The sequence below is a fragment of the Erpetoichthys calabaricus genome, chromosome 1, assembly GCF_900747795.2.
Source record: "Erpetoichthys calabaricus chromosome 1, fErpCal1.3, whole genome shotgun sequence".
NCBI classification, from domain to species: domain Eukaryota; kingdom Metazoa; phylum Chordata; class Cladistia; order Polypteriformes; family Polypteridae; genus Erpetoichthys; species Erpetoichthys calabaricus.
The window spans coordinates 155,750,431-155,768,534 of NC_041394.2; the positions used below are offsets into that span (position 1 = coordinate 155,750,431).

At 38.2% G+C, this 18,104-nt stretch overlaps 1 protein-coding gene across 9 annotated transcripts in view; it reads right to left on the reverse strand.

The window, feature by feature from the left end:
- Window positions 1-1,141: 1,141 nt before the first annotated feature.
- wnk1b (WNK lysine deficient protein kinase 1b) overlaps window positions 1,142-18,104 on the reverse strand; it is a 293,364-nt gene continuing 276,401 nt past the window's right edge. For 6 of the 9 annotated variants that reach the window (XM_051920244.1, XM_051920235.1, XM_051920227.1 and 3 more), the window contains 3 exons: window positions 12,152-12,193; window positions 5,382-5,587; window positions 1,142-5,213 (listed from right to left, as the gene is read on the reverse strand). In XM_051920244.1, the coding sequence (XP_051776204.1) occupies window positions 4,866-5,213; window positions 5,382-5,587; window positions 12,152-12,193 (596 nt within the window). In that variant the 3' untranslated portion in view covers window positions 1,142-4,865. The remainder of the gene's footprint in view (window positions 5,214-5,381; window positions 5,588-12,151; window positions 12,194-18,104) is intronic. The other 3 variants (XM_051920252.1, XM_051920239.1, XM_051920230.1) reach the window with 1 other exon arrangement.

An 18,104-nucleotide genomic window follows, 5' to 3' on the forward strand; every position in this document is an offset into this window, starting at 1 on the left:
ATGGTTAGTGTTGGTAATGCCTGCTTTTTCAGAAGAAAAAAAATGTATATATACTTAAGATATTTTATAAATATGTCCGTAATTTTCTGCATTTTCTGTTTTAAAACCAGTGACACAAATTTTGTAACAAGTGTGCTATATCACTATTGTTTACAGTAAAAAGCATTTAACAATTTCATATTAGCAATTTTAAAGAGGTTAATGCAAAATGGAGGATCTGCTGCCATGTATACAATATAAGTGGTTGGTAAGACAAGGTGTGTATTTTATTGTTCTGTTAATTTAAATGATAATATCCAATGTAATATTTGTCAGTTATTAATTTTGTCATAGTTGTGCACTGCTAGAAGGGGTCCAATCCTACAGAGACGCGGTGAACACCCGTACTGGGCATGGAGCAGCAGCAATGCCCCCTTTGAACGCTGCTGGCTATTTTTTTTTATTAATTCAAGTAAGTGCCCATAAAAACGGCTTTCCTGATCCTACTGATGACTTTGGTAACCCAACACGGGGATCAGTGACCTGTAAGACTTATTATCTCCAAATCATTGAGCATCTTTGAATTACAGTAAGAAGTCATTGGGTTGTTTCTAACTCATCTTCAGCCATCAAAAAAACTGGTGATTGATATCAGGGCAGGAAGTGACTGGAGGCCTCTGGATGATACTTTTTTCTGATGCAGATGACTACGTTCCGTTTCATTAATCCATTTGGCCGATAATAAAACACAACATCTCGATATTCTGAATTGCTTCTCTTTGCATCGATTTTTTTTTCAGATGAAGAAGAGGATGATGGCTGCTTAGTCAAGCGAGCAGACACAGAAGTAAACCTGACAGCTATGGATTGTAGGCTCACAATGCTTGACATGATGAGCAATGCAGGAGTAAACCAAGCTACCGGCAAAAGATTCCTGGAATGATGGAATAATAAAAGCATGGAAGCAGGGTCAGTAATATGCCACAAGAAAGACTGACGGGCGGGCAGGCAGGCAGCATCCGATAATGAAGGAGACCAGTCCTCCAAATGTTTTAGTGGGACTTGGTTTGGCCTGTCATGAAGCACCACCAGTACACACGGACAGGAACACCACTCTGTTCTCTTAAGCCATCATATATCAAAGACAATTGAAAAACAAATATTTTATTTGAATCATTTTGTTTAATAAGTTTACAAAGAAGGTAACAAATTTTTTTTTTATTGTAGCGCAAAGCGCAATCTTACATGAAGCTTGAACACCCTTTATTTAGTGCAAACATACAATTAAATGTTGCTGATGACTTCCCTACAATGTTTTGTTAGAACCTTATTTTACAATGTTAAATAGGTGCAGCATCCATTATGACGTCAGCAGTCACTGGAAGCTCCGGAAATAAGAAACAATCTCAGTAAAACAAGACAAAATAACAGATAGCTCAGTAGCATTAAGTAACAGATTCTTTTACTGTATTTTTTTCCACAGGAGAAATAATGAACAAAATAAAAATCAGCACAGCCTAAGTTCAGTTATGCAGGGAAGGAAAAAGTATGATAGGCAGGTAACATGCAGAGCTTCAATAGAGAGATGCTGTATTAGCTTTTACTTAACACCACTTTTACATAAAATGGCACTTTGCAACACATTCCTATGTGAAAGGTATAAAAAAAGTAAATAAAAAAAAAAAAGTTATAGAGCAGAAATTAATTTCTGTGAATTAAAAAAAAATTACACATTCTTGAACTCCGTAACATCCCTTCACACAAAGGTAAGGAGCCGCTCTCCATCACTGCCATACGGCCCACAGTGCTCTGCGCCCCCTCATGCCTATCGCTGCCTTCGCATTCACCATGAAATCAGGGATTAGAAAGTAGCAATTCATCCATAAAGATAATGGCACTAATCTACTTCTATGGATTAGTTTTGAAGGTAAAAGACAGAAAAAAAAAGTGACTTTCTTTATCATTCCTGAAGGATTTTCACAGCTTTCTGGCAATTCTACTTTTAATACTGTACTGTTTTGAATGTTTTGTCTACAAGACTATCTGCCAAAGCATTATTACAAGAAAAATTTAAAAAATAACATAAAAAACAAATAACACAAAAAAATTAAAAAAAAAACAAAAACAAAAAAAACAAAAGCAAACAAAAAGTTGCACACAAATGAAGCCAGGCTTTTTATCCATCAAGCTACTTCAAGTGACAGGTCCGTGTACCGCCAGTCCAATAGGCTTTGCTAACTGCAATATAAGGCTTGAAACTCATCAGCAGCTTCTCACTGCACTTTAGAATGGCAAAGATCAAGATGCTGCAATTAACTCTCAGTTCATGCAAGATCAGAGCTGTTTGTTTTTTTTTTTTTCCTACAGTAAATTAATTCATTAGTACAATAAAGATATGAGAATTGTAACACTTAATATTATTTAGGGTATTTTCTTTTTTTTTTTTTTTTTTTGCATTAAACGCTTGTTATATATAAATACATTACCAAGGCATATAGGTCTAAACCCCATCCCATACTAAATGATGGATTAATTAACTAGCCAAGTTAAAATACAGGTAGACATTTTTGGTTTATACATTAAATACCAGGAGGGGAAAGAGCTTGCACAAGTTTTAAACTGCCTTGTTTTATAAACCTACTAAAGAACATTCGTTATATGTTCTATTTCTTGCAAACAATCCAAACCATTGCGAGTCTATTTTGCATTACCTCACAGAGCAGTTCAGGTTTTGCTTGTCCGCCAAAACTCATTAAATAGAAAGGTCCAACTCTGAAGTACAGCCAAAAATGGGAACTTAAATCTTGTAGCACTAAAAACTCCACAAACAGCAAGAGAGGCCATGTACCTCATAAGTAAAAAAGCCTGAGCTGCCTAAATTCATTGAAGGCAGCCTTACCTACTGATGCCGTTACACTACAAAGTAGTTTTGCAAACTCATCTACAAACTCTAAATAACCATGTCTGCAAGGAAGGCAGAACGTCAATCATATCACCAAGGCAAGGGAAACCCCAAGCAGATTGCTACAACAGAGAAAAAATAACAAGCACTCCTAAATTAGGTGTGGTCCTCAAGGTCCTAACAAACTCAGAAACTGCGATGATCCCAAAAAATGTCAGAAAACAGACCTGAAAGTCTCAAACTGCTTCAAATGCACGTACACCATATAAAACAATCTTCTGGTTCTGCAGTCAACAAATGTATATGCATGAAGGGGATTTAAAAAAAAAACAAAACAAACCAAACCAATACACCTAGACCACCGACCACTCTGTGTGGTTTCCTCAATGGTTTCTGTGTATGGTTCTTAGGTGCACTATAGAATATGTCTGCATTACTCCCTAGCTAGACAACCTCTTGAAAATGGCGAGGAGCAATGCGTTTATAAACCTGCGTAATTTGGCCTGATGTTCATTCCATCTCTTTACTAAGCCGAAAATCACCAACCTTCATCAACCAGCTGCTCATTTTCACAACATGCTACAAAGTCCACTTTATGAGTGGTTTTGACCAAACATCTAATAACACAGAAGTGCCCATTTCTGCTACTTTTCCTGAATTTCCCTTTGCTGAAACAAACTTTCCCAATCTATCGGCCTCTAGTGCTTAAGTGCTTCAATTATTTCAGCCCAATCAGAAGTAAATGACACAGAACAGAAGAAAAACAAGGCACTCTAAATCCAGCAAGCACACTGGGGATGGGGAAGATGATAAAGTTCTTCAAGTACATTAATTTAAACCATTTTACATTCACATTTATTGATCTATTACATAGAAAGTAAAAAACAAAATAGAAAAAACTGTTAAAGTGTCTCCAATAAGTACTGAATATGGATATAGCTAGCCTTACTTATTTTTAATTATCTTTTACGTTCCATTTTTGTTTATCTAATGTTGTCCAACAACATTTATATAATCACAGTGTTTCAACATCAAAAACTGATGGGTAAATACATGTCCGCACAGAACGCTTTTTATTTTATTATTATTTCTTTTAAATATACATTTAAATCAAACTAGTTAAATAGGCCCCCTAATGCTGTCATGATTATAAAAGCAGTTAACTTTAGTAATATAACAGATTTAAAGCTTAATGACCACTCACTCACAAGCCACAATTAAACGGGCTCTCTGTGCTATTCTAGGTAGAGCCCTGGGGTTTCTCAGGGAGAATCCTGCTGCAAAGATTTCTTATTCCAGTCAACCCAGAATTCTCAAATTCAGGCTTTCCTGCTGCTCACACTCGATGTTGCCAGCTGCTAATAGAGAAGATGCACCACCATTTAAAACCCATTACTGTAATCTCCGAGCTTCATTTCATTTTACTTCCTTGTCTTGCTGAGGGGAAATAACAGACAAACAACGGAAATAATGAGAGATTGCGGAAATTAGAGACAAGCAACATACATTTTTGTGGGTCCAGCTGCTCTCTAACCAAGCCTTTTTAGCAACTAGAATGGTAGACTGATCACAAGTTAGTGTCAGCCATAGTCACGGCATTGCCTTTTAATTTTGCCTTACTTGGCACAATTTAGCATCCAAAGTTTAGGTTGAGAACAGTGGCCCCAGAAAGCCTTGCATTTGTATAGTAGCCAGTGAAACTAGATGACCTATAATCATTCCTGGACACTGCAATGCACATGTTACGTAACATGGGTATTTGTTTTTTAAATTACAAGAACCTTTTTGTCCTTGAAACGTGGAGCTATTCAGACCATTTTAGAACAAGAAGCAGTGTCAGCTACTACAAACAGAAACAAGTTTACGATGTACTTCTTCCCCTTCTCAATTCTACGTTGAGACGCCTGATCCCTGTAGTTAAAATAAAACCCCGTGCTGATCCAATCCTCAGACCCTTCCTTTCAATTTCATCAAAGCAAAAGGTTTATGTTGTCCGAAGGTTTGGGCCTGAGGGGTTGCTGACGGATTTCTGCAAAGTGCTGAGGTGGAAGGCCTGCAATGAGCTAGCACTAACTGGTTGGAACTGCCCCAGGGGCTGTGATGTCATTAGAAGTCCGGCTTGTTGAGTTGAACCTGTTGAACCTGTCCACTGGCCACTGTATGGAGCAGAAGGAAATCCATACTGAGGAGTCGGGCACAAGGGAGCCTTGGCATAGGGCCCCAAGGAAGTAGCCGAAGGAGCAGTGATCGGCCCACTTAATGAGTTAGTAATATTAGGGCAGAGCTGACCAGGGGCGGAGAACTTCCTTGCAACACTGACCGGAGGAATCACCTAATAAGGAAAAATGAAATGATAAATTTTAGAAACAATTCTCTATGTCACTTTTATACTGAAGAAACAAAAACCATTAAGTTTTCAGTTCTCAAGTTGTTTCGTTTTTTTTTTCCATGTGTAGAAGAGTAAATAACGAGGTGCAAATAGCATGCCAAGTATTCTTACATCACAATAGTTGTGCTGTTGGGGTTGTTGCAACTGCTGCTTCGAGCTTCGCTTGCCCTGCGACAGGTTCATTGCATCACGGGCCCAGTTGTCCACTAGTTTGTGCAGATCGTCTGTAAAGGTGCCCTTACGGCTTGCAGGCAGAGTAGGTTGCTGCAGGCCAACACATGGAGCACCAGTGTTAACAGCATTGGTGCTGCTTGTCCCTGAAAGATATCAGAAGGGAAAAGAATCGAAAGTAAGAACACAGACACTGAAGGTATCATTCATTTGGAGATGGCAGGTGAGCAATGAAAAGTGCTCAAGTAGAAACTCAAGGGTGCTTATATAACAAAAGATTGTAAAAATTAATAAATAAATAAAAAGCAAAAAAGCCATCTGCTTAACATACTGTCAGTGAACAATAGGAGTTCAGTAAAAACTGAAGCCACATCCAGACTATTGAATGTCTAGAAACAAATCCTTTGAAAATTACTTTCCATTGGATGTGAAAAGACATTGTAGAAGCTTATCTGACTAATTGAAAATTAGGTATTTTAAGGAGCTGTAAAATATAAAAATATGTTTTCATTTTAATTGATTAACAATTAAGAGATATAAAAAGATGAATTAAGCATTACATTACTCAATAATTTTATAGTACTACGGTGTTGTACCGTGTTAGTCATTATGAATGTAATGAGAAGTGAAGCAAATTGACACCTTTTATTGGCCAACTGAAAAGATGACAATATGCAGCAGGCTTTCAAGGCAACTCAGGCCCCTTCGTCAGGCAAGATGTACATCTTTTTACTGAGCCAATAAAAGGTGTCATTTTGCTTCACTTCTCACTTCAATCATTTTAAGTATGTTATACATTTTATCACTTTAAAAGAGGTGTCTTGCTTTCCTAAGATATAATTCACTAGCTAGTGACAGTATATTAAACAAAACTGACAGCACTGAGGAAAAAAGAAACAACACCTACTGACCAGTATGGTCCAGAAACTCTCCGAACCAAATAGCTAACATATTAAAGTCAAACAAATCAATGTATATGATTTAGCCTTTATTACATTAAGCCATTACTGAACTGTAGAAATTGACTATTAGCAGTAGTTCAACTTCTCCAACATTCTTTAGTTTTAAATTAGTCAAAAGGAAAGTTACTTTCAGATGATTTTGCTTTTGTATATACTATATAATTCACTTGTGCAAAACCACTAAAATGATATAAGATATAGATATATGGGAGTGAGATATATATAGATGAACTACAAACAGCATAGTAATCACATGCAGCATCAGTAATTCCTATAACCGCATAAATTCATGTATCAATGCAAAGAAGCTTTTCAAAATTCAAAATGGTTAAATGTTTCTACTGAAATAAATGCAAAACCAAGCTAAAATGCAACTCTGTAAGTTTGCAAGCACATGCTAGAGATTAAAAGCATTGTCCATACCTGACTTGAACATAAAAAAAAAAAATTACCATTTGTTTTACTAATTACTGTATGATCAAGGTACGGTTTTCCAAAGTGTTTTGCTTGTCATACACTGGGCTATAATTCAGTTTATCACCATAATTACTCTATTTAATTAAATTTTTGTACTTACATTGTTGAGCAAGTTGTAACGGCAGCTGACATGCTATACAGTAACAGATGATAGCTTTAAAGAGAGAATTGCTTTTTAAATGTCTGTAGCTGCTTGAAATAACTGTTTTGAGCCTAACCAAGCTAAAAGGCAGAGTTCTCCTGAGGTACTGGCTAAGTTTCAGTTTTGAGCAAGGAAGTATCATGAAGTTTAATCTTAGTTTTGTGTTTGTTTGCATATGAGCAGTGCTTGCATGGAATGACTTTGAACCACGGGATTCATGAACACTTAGTGGTATGGGAAGGGGGTTTGGTCCCCTCCTTGAAGAGGTTCTGTTGCTCACTGATACACTATAAGCATGTTCCAGTATGATTAAATGTTGATTGATGTTCTCAAGACAGTGAAAGTCGACTGAAGATGTCAGTGGGCGAAAGATCCTTCATTAAAGTTCTCAAAGAGGTGCTTGTCCACTTCAAGCACTGCATATGAGTGCAGATATTATTTATGAAGCATTAAACATGGTGTTATACAATCATATGAAAAAATTTGGGAAGCCCTCTTAATTCTTTGGATTTTTGTTTATCATTGGCTGAGCTTTCAAAGTAGCAACTTCCTTTTAATATATGACATGCCTGGTATTTCAGCAGTGACATTACGTTTATTGGATTAATAGAAAATATTCATCATAACAAAATTAGACAGGTGCATAAATATGGGCACCCCAACAGGGATATTACATCAATACTTAGTTGAGCCTCCTTTTGCAAATATAACAGCCTCTAGACACCTCCTATAGCCTTTGATGAGTGTCTGGATTCCTGGTGGAGGTATGTTTGACCATTCTTCCATACAAAATCTCTCCAGTTCAGTCAAATTTGATGGCTGCTGAGTAGGGAATCTATTCCCGGGCTCCCGATTACTGGGAGACCAGGATTCCTGGACATTTTTCATTCCCGCATTCCTGGGAATTAAACTGCTGTAATTCCTGGGAAAACGGGAACGGCCAAGCTTGCATATATAGCGTGTAAAAGTGTAAAAATCGATCAAGAAATAACAGAGTTATAGCTGAAAATAATTAAGTGGCACGTTTCTTTGGCCCACAGTGTAGTGTGTTGCCGATTAATTCGGTCAACAACAGACCGGCAGCAGTCAATCTCCCGGCTGACTGAGCACAGTGGACTGGGAGGTGTCTGCACTCTGCAGCTCACGAATGCCAGGACGGGGCAGAGTTCACTGACGTCTGTGCTGTTGACAGCTTTGAACAGCAAATTGAAATTGCAATGTGTCAGTCTGTTGCATCTGCATTATCTGTGCTAAGAAACTTGGCATCACAGAATGATGACAAGAAACTCAGTAAAAGCTGAAATGGCGGTGTTTCAGAGCAACAGCAAGCGCGGGCATTGTTTAGAACAAGTGTATCAGTATCTGATGACTGTGCCGCCTACTTCAGTGGAGGCAGAGCGTGCTTTCTCAGCGGCTGGCGTACTCTGCGCGAAGGTATGCTCTCGCCTGGACGACCGCACGCTTGATACGTTGTGCTTTCTACGCTCTTATTACCGCAACTAACTAGATACATGTACTTATATGACAACATGAACTGCTTGTAGTTAAGGTTAGTCTTTTATTGGTGTCAACATATTGCAGTAGTTTTATTAAAAATAAGTGTTGCTCGTTCTAAAACCGTTCACATGTGAGATGCCCGTGCACTGTGTCATCCCCGGGATTCCCGAATTCCCGGGAATGGATAAACCTGTCCGGGAATGGATTCCCTACTGCTGAGCATGGACAGCCTGCTTCAAATCATCCCATAGATTTTCTATGATATTCAAGTCAGGGGACTGTGACGGCCATTCCAGAACATTGCACTTGTTGTGTTTTGGGTCATTGTCTTATTGGAATATCCAACTCCTGAGTAACTTCAACTTTGTGATTGATGCTTTAACATTATCCTGAAGAATTTGTTGATATTGGGTTGAATTCATCTGACCCTCAACTTTAACCAGGGCTCCAGTCCATGAACTAGCCACACAGCCCCACAGCATGATGGAACCTCCACCAAATTTGACAGAAGGTAGCAGGTGTTTTTCTTGGAAAAACTGTGCTCTTTTTCTGCCATGCAAAGCACTTTTTGTTATGACCAAATAACTCAATTTTTGTCTCATCAGCCCAAAGAACTTTGTTCCAAAATGAATCTCGCTTGTCATAATGAGCATTTGCATAGAATAAGCAACTCTTGTTTGTGGCGTGAGTGCAGAAAGGGCTTCTTTCTCATCACCCTGCCATACAGATGTTCTTTGTGCAAATTGCGCTGAATTGTAGAATGATGTACAGATACACCATCTGCAGTAAGATGTTCTTGCAGGTCTTTGGAGGTGGTCTGTGGGTTGTCTGAACCATTCTCATAATCCTGCGCATATGCCGCTCCTGTATTTTTCTTGGCCTGCCAGACCTGCTGGGTTTAACAGCCACTGTGCCTGTGGCCTTCCATTTCCTGATTACATTCCTTACAGTTGAAACTGACAGTTTAAACCTCTGAGATAGCTTTTTGTAGCCTTCCCCTAAACCATGATACTGAACAATCTTTGTTTTCAGATCTTTTGAGAGTTGCTTTAAGGATCCCATGCTGTCACTCTTCAGAGGAGAGTCAAAGGGAAGCACAACTTGCAATTGACCACCTTAAATACCTTTTCTCATGATTGGACACACCTGTCTATGAAGTTCAAGGCTTAACGAGCTAATCTAACCAATTTGGTGTTGCAAGTAATCAGTACTGAGCAGTTACATGTATTCAAATCAGCAAAATTACAAGGGGACCCACATTTTTGCACAGCCATTTTTTCACATTTGATTTAATTTCACACAACTAAATACTGCTTCACTAAAAATCTTTATTCGGAAAACACCCCAGTACTCAGATATTCCTAGGAAATGAAAGACATGCCACTGTTATCTTTTTTTGTTGAAAGTAAATTATTATGCAGGCTGAGAGGGTTTCCAAAACTTTTTCATATGACTGTAGAATAGGAATGGAGCTAATAGTAATTTGAAAGTTAATAAGGACTCTGTGTATGTCTGGGTGTGAATTATAAGCTTTTCAGTACTTAAAAATGATTTGATAATACAAATCACTGACTATAATGTAACTAATTGAATCAGCACTTTTTTTTTGTTTTTACACAGTAGCAATGTCAAACAATCGGACTTCACTAGGGTGAATGCATGGTATCAGTAAGGTGAGAAACCCTGCAGTATACAAGTTGGCACAATCTTGTATGTAACTACTATTAAATGTTTATTTTGTCTGTATTGTGTGTATTCATTCAAAAATTCATGCAACTTTAGAGTCACCAATTCAGCTAAACTGAGATGGCCAGAAACTAAAGGATCTAAAGGAAACCCACTAACACACAAGGAGAATGCATAAACTCAACACATACCAGATATGAACCCAGGACTTTAGAGCTAGGAGGAGGCACAGCCTTACAATGAAAATGGTTTACTTTTTGAATTAACTTGCTTCCATTAACAGCTAGAATGAATATGCTAAAAAGGGGAAAAAAAGTCAAAAAATATAGGAGTACTGGTGATGTACAGTAGCAACCAGTCATTGAATGTTCCTATTTACACGAATAATGATGTGATTGTGATTTCACTCATTGAAATTCTCAGAAAACAATGGTCTTGTTAGGCAAAAATTAGCTGCAACTTTATATTTATCTGTTTAAAATAGATGTGCCTGCACTCATTTCTGAACACAATGCAAGAAGATATTGTGATGGGCAAGCACCTGGCTGGGACACCAGCTGGATGGAAGGAGCGGAGGAGAGAGCATCGGCAGGGCACTACAGGACAGCCCTCCTGGGCGGCAGTGGCATCATGGATTCCCGCAGGGCACGCTGGCAGTTGGAGTGTGGCACAGCCCTGTTTGGTTCCGTGTGGGCTGCGGGGGTGGGGGGGATGGGGATGTAGAGCCCTATATGGTGCTTTCACCACACCTGGGAGTGATTCCAGGTCTGACTAATGAGCCACCTGGAACACTCCCAGGGTCTGTTTAAAAGGAGCCACGTCACTCCATTCAGAGAGCCAGAGTTGGGAGGAAGAGGGACAAAGCTTGCCAAGTGGAGGCAGACAACAAGGAGACAAAGAAGATGGGTCTGTGAACAGTGTATTTTGGGGCTCTGCTTATTTGTACTGTGCTGCTGCGGGGAGCGTGGGAAAAGCACTTCCCTACCGAAATAAATGTGTGTTGCATGGCAAACTTGTGTCTCTACCTGTCTGTGTCAGGGTGGAGCAGCTGTACACGCCCCTGGTTTCCACTATGTTTTACTCCACAAGATTTTCTTCAACAATATGCTGTTATAATGGTGTCTTTTTATCACTCTTCCATTTTCTGTAATGTTTATTAGACTTCTATACATAAAGCCTTAATCTCTTAACTATTAACATGATTTACTGTCAATGACAACAAAATGGCACTCTTTGGCCATGTGTGAGCAAGTGGTACCAGTGCAGTTTGAGATGCAGTAGCTTAGTATATAATAATTGACTTAGGTAACATCTCCATCAAAGGATACTCAGCTATCATATGTTAAAAGGAAAGTGTAAAAAATCTTTGCGTTTTGAGTTTTAATTGATGGGAAGACTGCATATCTCATTGTGCAATGCTTGGTATCTGGATTATAGAAGTGTATTGAGTGGCAGTGCAGCTAGAAACTAAATAAAGCATAGATTTAGATTAGATCAGACCTTTAAAACTCATAACAGCTAACTAAATTGTGGAACACAACATGCAAGTGACTTTTAAAGCAGAAATGCAGTTCATGACATAATTCAAACACAAATTCTACCCATTTTCAAAATTTATTTCATCCAATCAACTGTCCTGGGGTTGCATACTGCAATCTAATAATATTTAGTAGCTGCACAATCTCATCAATGGCCATAGCTATCAAAGTTATAGTAATGTTCTCTCTTTTCCATCTAATGAAAAATTGTTAGAGAAACCTTTAAACATTTAAGTGATGAGTTTGGTTAAAACAGGCATACATTATAAAACATTTATAGAGTATACTCCGACAGAAAATAGAAATGTGAAGAAAAATAAATGTTCAAGTCAGGGCTTACAGCAATGCCTCAAGCAGTCCCAAAAATGCTACAATTGCATGAATTAAAAAACTAAAGAAGATAATTACTACAAAGCTGGTTGCAGGGGCACACTTTTTTCACCATCTTCCCTGAAGCATAAAAAGAACATTAAAATGGAGAAAAAAATGTTATTTTTCATTAAAACATGTATAACATGCCATATAGTCAAAACTCTGCTACTATGTGCTTCGTTATTGTAATAGTAAAGATTTTTAGTGGGTACAGTATAAATACTGAGCTCTGCAAAGAAATAAAGTTTATCAACAGAAGAAGAAACATCACTTGAAGGCAGCTGATCCTAGAGGAGTTACAAAAGCCTTCTGAATGTGCGTTTCATGGCCAAGAAAGGCAATGCAGGATTTGACTGCACCCTCAACTACAACTGATTTTATAGCCAAAAGGAATTTGTAAGTTTAAAAAAAAAATGGTGTTCTCTGGTAAAGTAGATTAGTATATTTTGTAACAAACACAATAAAAATAAAGAAATGTATACTGTACTTTTATTGTATTTGTTTCAAATTCATTACATCACATATTCCATCCATCCATTTTCCAACCCACTATATCCCAACTACAGGATCACGGGGGTCTGCCAGAGCCAATCCCAGCCAACACAGGGCGCAAGGCAGGAAACAAACCCCGGGCAGGGCGCAAGCCCACCGCAGAACATCACATATTCCACATTTACTAATTATGAGACCTCAGTCTTTAACCTTTTGTAATTTCCAATGAAATGATGTGGTTTGTTTTTCAGGTATAAGCAATTAAAAAGCTGTAGATATGAAATGAGTATCCTGACAGACATCATTTGCGCAATAAACCTTGATATCAGTGGCTTTGCAATGAGTGAAAATATATCAGGAATAGTAAAGATTAGTGTATGGAAAGGGGAAAAGTAATCTACTCAATGAACTTGCAGCTACTGGCAACTATACTTGAAATCAAAAGATGAATAAAGAAATAATCACATCCAGTAAAAATAAATAAATTAATAAATAATAAACTGTAGTAAAACATATGGTAGTACCAAAAGATTCACCAATCCAGCCCCATACATGCTCAATCAATAAGAGTTCCAGTGAGCATGCTTGGCCATTAGAATTGACAGTCTCTAAAGGATACCGAGTTGCACTGGCAGATTGTGAGTAGGTGTTATTTTGCAGGAAGAACACTGATCCCATTTCTTGCAGGATGATGACCCTGATGTAGATGGTGTTGGTCAATGTCCTGTCAACGAAAATATGCATTGTACAGTAGGTGATAACAAGCCACACCATGATGCTCACCATGGGATCTCTTTCAAGTGTACACATGATGGATGCAGCTGTTCATGACTATCACTCAAGATGATAGACTATGTCATTCCTCCCTCCAGTCAGCCTGTTCAAGGCGACACAACAAGCATGTAAGATGGTAATAACGAATTCCAGGCTAACACACGACTACTGCCCTGCTTCCAAAAGATGACTGCAAATAGAAATAATGGACACTGAGTGCGACAGTGACTCTGTGGCATGCCACTTATAGCTATTAGGTCTGCCACAGGCTCCCTTCAGATGCGTAGCATCTCTCCTATTCTCACTGTTGCCATGACTGACGCAAAGAGAAAACCTCCTATCTACCATATATACTTCGCAGACAAGTTCTCCCATGGATAAGTTGAGACTTGATTTTACTGTATAATTTCTGGTATTTTATAATGTTGGTCATATAAGTCGAATGTGGAAAACTCACGCTATTAATCCAAGAGATTATGATGCCCACCTGAGAGAGTAACCACGGAGCAAACTGACTTTTTTTTTTTTTTTTTTTTTTTTTTACTATGTATTGTGCCTACATGACCACACGGTAATACCTGAACTATTTATTCTGAAGAAACATTTGCACTGTTTTGTGTTTTTGTATCTCACACCCTCATACATCTTTATCATAAGAGCATCACTTATCTATGATGGAGTGTTCGATCAGAAGGAAATATGAAGCTGGTTTTAAATTAAACGTCGTTGAAATAGCAAAAGAAATTGGTAATTGCGCTGCTGCAACAAAATTTGACGCGTCTGAGAAACTGGTGCGAGATTGGAAGAAGCAAGATGATGTTTAAAAAAAAAAAGAAAAAGAAAAACTGTCGCATTTTTGAACGGGCGTACAAGTCGGGGTCTGATTTTATGATTGATTTTTCGGGTTTCAAGACCCGCCTTATACGTGAGTACATACGGTATTTCCTTTCGTAGCATGATGTAGGATCATCCTACTTCATAAAGGCTTATTAAATGTTCCTGCGCAAAAACAAGTAATTGTATAAGCATTTCATAATGATGCCTGAACAGGCATGAAGAATATTTCACAGCATCCAGGACTGCATGTATAAACACAAAAAAAAGTGTTTTCATAGCACTATGAGCACCACCTATTGAAGGCAGTGGTGTCACCATTATCGCTCTCTTATCACCAAAGAAGGTGGGAGTTGGGATTTAGATCACAACTTCTCCTTCTGCCCTCTATTTGTACTGTATTTTATTATAGTATTTTAACCTGGATTGCTTCCTTGTGGTCTTTTATCACTTTCATTAGTGTGTATACAATCAAACTATTTACAATGTACAATGAATCACACAAAACAGAATATACAACAAATCCCATAAAAACACAGTCCAAAGCAATGTTCTTTTAACTAGTGGATTAATAATGAACTGTGAATGCTGTCCCAGTGCACAGCTATTCAGGAAAATCACTTTGTCCAAACAGAATAAATGATTGTATGGTGATGGTTGGCAAGGTTTGGACTGCCTTCCAATAAAGAGACTGAACACATGACAAACAAATCACACAAACTTCTGAAAAAAAAACTGCAATGCTTATGGGTGATGAATGACAGTTGTAATACAAAAATGGTGAATGGTAAACTGAAATTCTGCAAAACACCCTTTTTTAATTGCTGGTATGCCATTTAAATATTACACAAAAATAGGCTCTTCCCAGCAGCTCCTGCACTTCCAGGTGTTACTGATGCATGTTCTTAATATCTAGACAGTACACACCAGGAAAAATTCAACCCCTGTCAAAAGATTAACCTAATAAATGATCTTACTCTTTCAGCCTTGAGTGCAGCACAAATACAATTATAAGCTTATGATCAGAAGTTTGAAATTACCTCATTTTTTAAAGCATAATCCTTAAAAACACAATTTACACAGCACATTTATGCATTAGGTGTTGTATTGTAGGCAATAAAATGAAAACACTTATTGCTGCCATTAACACAACAGTGAAGAAACAATTCTGTTTCAATAAGACACAGACATACTAAAGTTTATGAAAGGAGGCTAGGCCATGGACAAAGTAGCACAAATTACTACATGCAGATAAAAACTCTAACTTGGAAACAGACTTTAATAATTATAGCAGTTGGTAAACTGGTGAGTTTTTATGAGGGGAGTAATAAATTAATTTTGTAGCTAAATCTTATGATCAGTAAATGTTGAATTTTACTCAAGCACATTATCTTTATATATAACCCTACTGTGACTGTTTGTCTGTCCAGGATTTTAAATGTAGCTTGCAAACCGTTTGACCTATTGACATGAAATTTGTTACACATATACTACGTGACGTCTACTATCAACTTTGGGGGTGATGATTGACCTCCAAGGTTATTCGTCTTTTTATTTTATTGTAGAATCAACTCTCGGCAGCGGCCAGCAGGATGGCCGTGCGCCATTCTCATCCCTACCTCTTCATATCGTAAATCATTCTTGTGGCAGATTAAAGACTTGCGTGCCAGCTTAAGTAAAAAATTAAAGAAAATGTACTAAGTAATTGGAATACAAACGCTGACTTCATGCAGACAAAGGAAGTAAAGAAGTGGGCCACTAGGGTGGAGAAAAGAAGAGCTGATGAGGAAGCAGCAAGTGCATCAACCTCTGAGCAAACGAATGGTAAACGTATAGAGAAAGAATCTGAAAACTAGTCAAGTGTATTCACTGCACTTTATCGTCCAGTGCGCCGTTACTGGTTTCTCAGTAATACATGACACACTGTTACTGTCCAAACTATATGGTTGCGCATCAAAAATAGCCACACAACATGATCTCTTTTAATTCTATTTTTTAAACATCTTCCACTATCATCAACACAAGTCTTTGTGTATCTTTTGATTTTCTTTCATAATGGTGGGGCTACCTACAGTATGTGCTTACAAGTTGAGCTGCAAATGTACAGGTGCTGGTCATAAAATTAGAATATCATGACAAAGTTGATTTATTTCAGTAATTCCATTCAAAAAGTGAAACTTGTATATTAGATTCGTTCATTACACACAGACTGATGTATTTCAAATGTTTATTTCTTTTAATGTTGATGATTATAACTGACAACTAATGAAAGTTCCAAATTCAGTATCTCGGAAAATTAGAATATCAATTAAGACCAATGCCAAAAAAGGATTTTTAGAAATGTTGGCCAACTGAAAGGTATGAACATGAAAAGTAATTTAGTTGGGGCTCCTTTGGCCTGGATTACTGGAGCAATGCGGCGTGGCATGGAGTCGATCAGTCTGTGGCACTGCTCAGGTGTTATGAGAGCCCATGTTGCTCTTATAGTGGCCTTCAGCTCTTCTGAATTGTTGGGTCTGGCGTATTGCATCTTCCTCTTCACAATACCCCATAGATTTTCTATGGGGTTAAGGTCAGGCGAGTTTGCTGGCCAATCAAGAATAGGGATACCATGGTCCTTAAACCAGGTACTGGTAGCTTTGACACTGTGTGCAGGTGCCAGGTCGTGTTGGAAAATGAAATCTGCATCTCCATAAAGTTTGTCAGCAGCAAGAAGCATGAAGTGTTCCAAAACTTCCTGGTAGATGGCTGCGTTGACCTTGGACCTCAAAAAACACAATGGACCAACACCAGCAGATGACATGGCACCCCAAACCATCACTGACTGTGGAAACTTTACACTGGACCTCAAGCAACGTGGATTCTGTGCCTCTCCTCTCTTCCTCCAGACTCTGGGACCTTGATTTCCAAAGGAAATGCAAATTTTACTTTCATCAGAGAACATAACTTAGGACCACTCAGCTGCAGTCCAAAGGCGAGACGCTTCTGACGCTGTCTCTTGTTCAAGAGTGGCTTGACACAAGGAATGCGACAGCTGAAACCCATGTCTTGCATACGTCTGTGCGTGGTGGTTCTTGAAGCACTGTCTCCAGCTGCAGTCCACTCTTTGTGAATCTCCCCCACATTTTTGAATGGGTTTTGTTTCACAATCCTCTCCAGGGTGCGGTTATCCCTATTGCTTGTACACTTTTTTCTACCACATCTTGTCCTTCCCTTCGCCTCTCTATTAATGTGCTTGGACACAGAGCTCTGTGAACAGCCAGCCTCTTTAGCAATGACCTTTTGTGTCTTGCCCTCCTTGTGCAAGGTGTCAATGGTCGCCTTTTGGACAACTGTCAAGTCAGCAGTCTTCCCCATGATTGTGTAGCCTACAGAACTAGACTGAGAGACCATTTAAAGGCTTTTGCAGGTGTTTTGAGTTAATTAGCTGATTAGAGTGTGGCACCAGGTGTCTTCAATATTGAACCTTTTCACAATATTCTAATTTTCCGAGATACTGAATTTGGGACTTTCATTAGTTGTCAGTTATAATCATCAACATTAAAAGAAATAAACATTTGAAATACATCAGTCTGTGTGTAATGAATGAATCTAATATACAAGTTTTACTTTTTGAATGGAATTACTGAAATAAATCAACTTTGTCATGATATTCTAATTTTATGACCAGCACCTGTAGATCAATGCACAGTATCCATTATTACTTCTTGAGATTGCCCATCAATGAGAAAAACAAACACTGCTACAGTGAAAAAAAATGTATAACAATGTGAATGTCATTTATGCTGCCTTTCAGCATAAACGCACCCATAACTAACCTTTTTAAACATGCAATTTACATCAAACCACTGGGACAAAAAAGGTTAGCCCAGTTATAGGAAAATCAGAA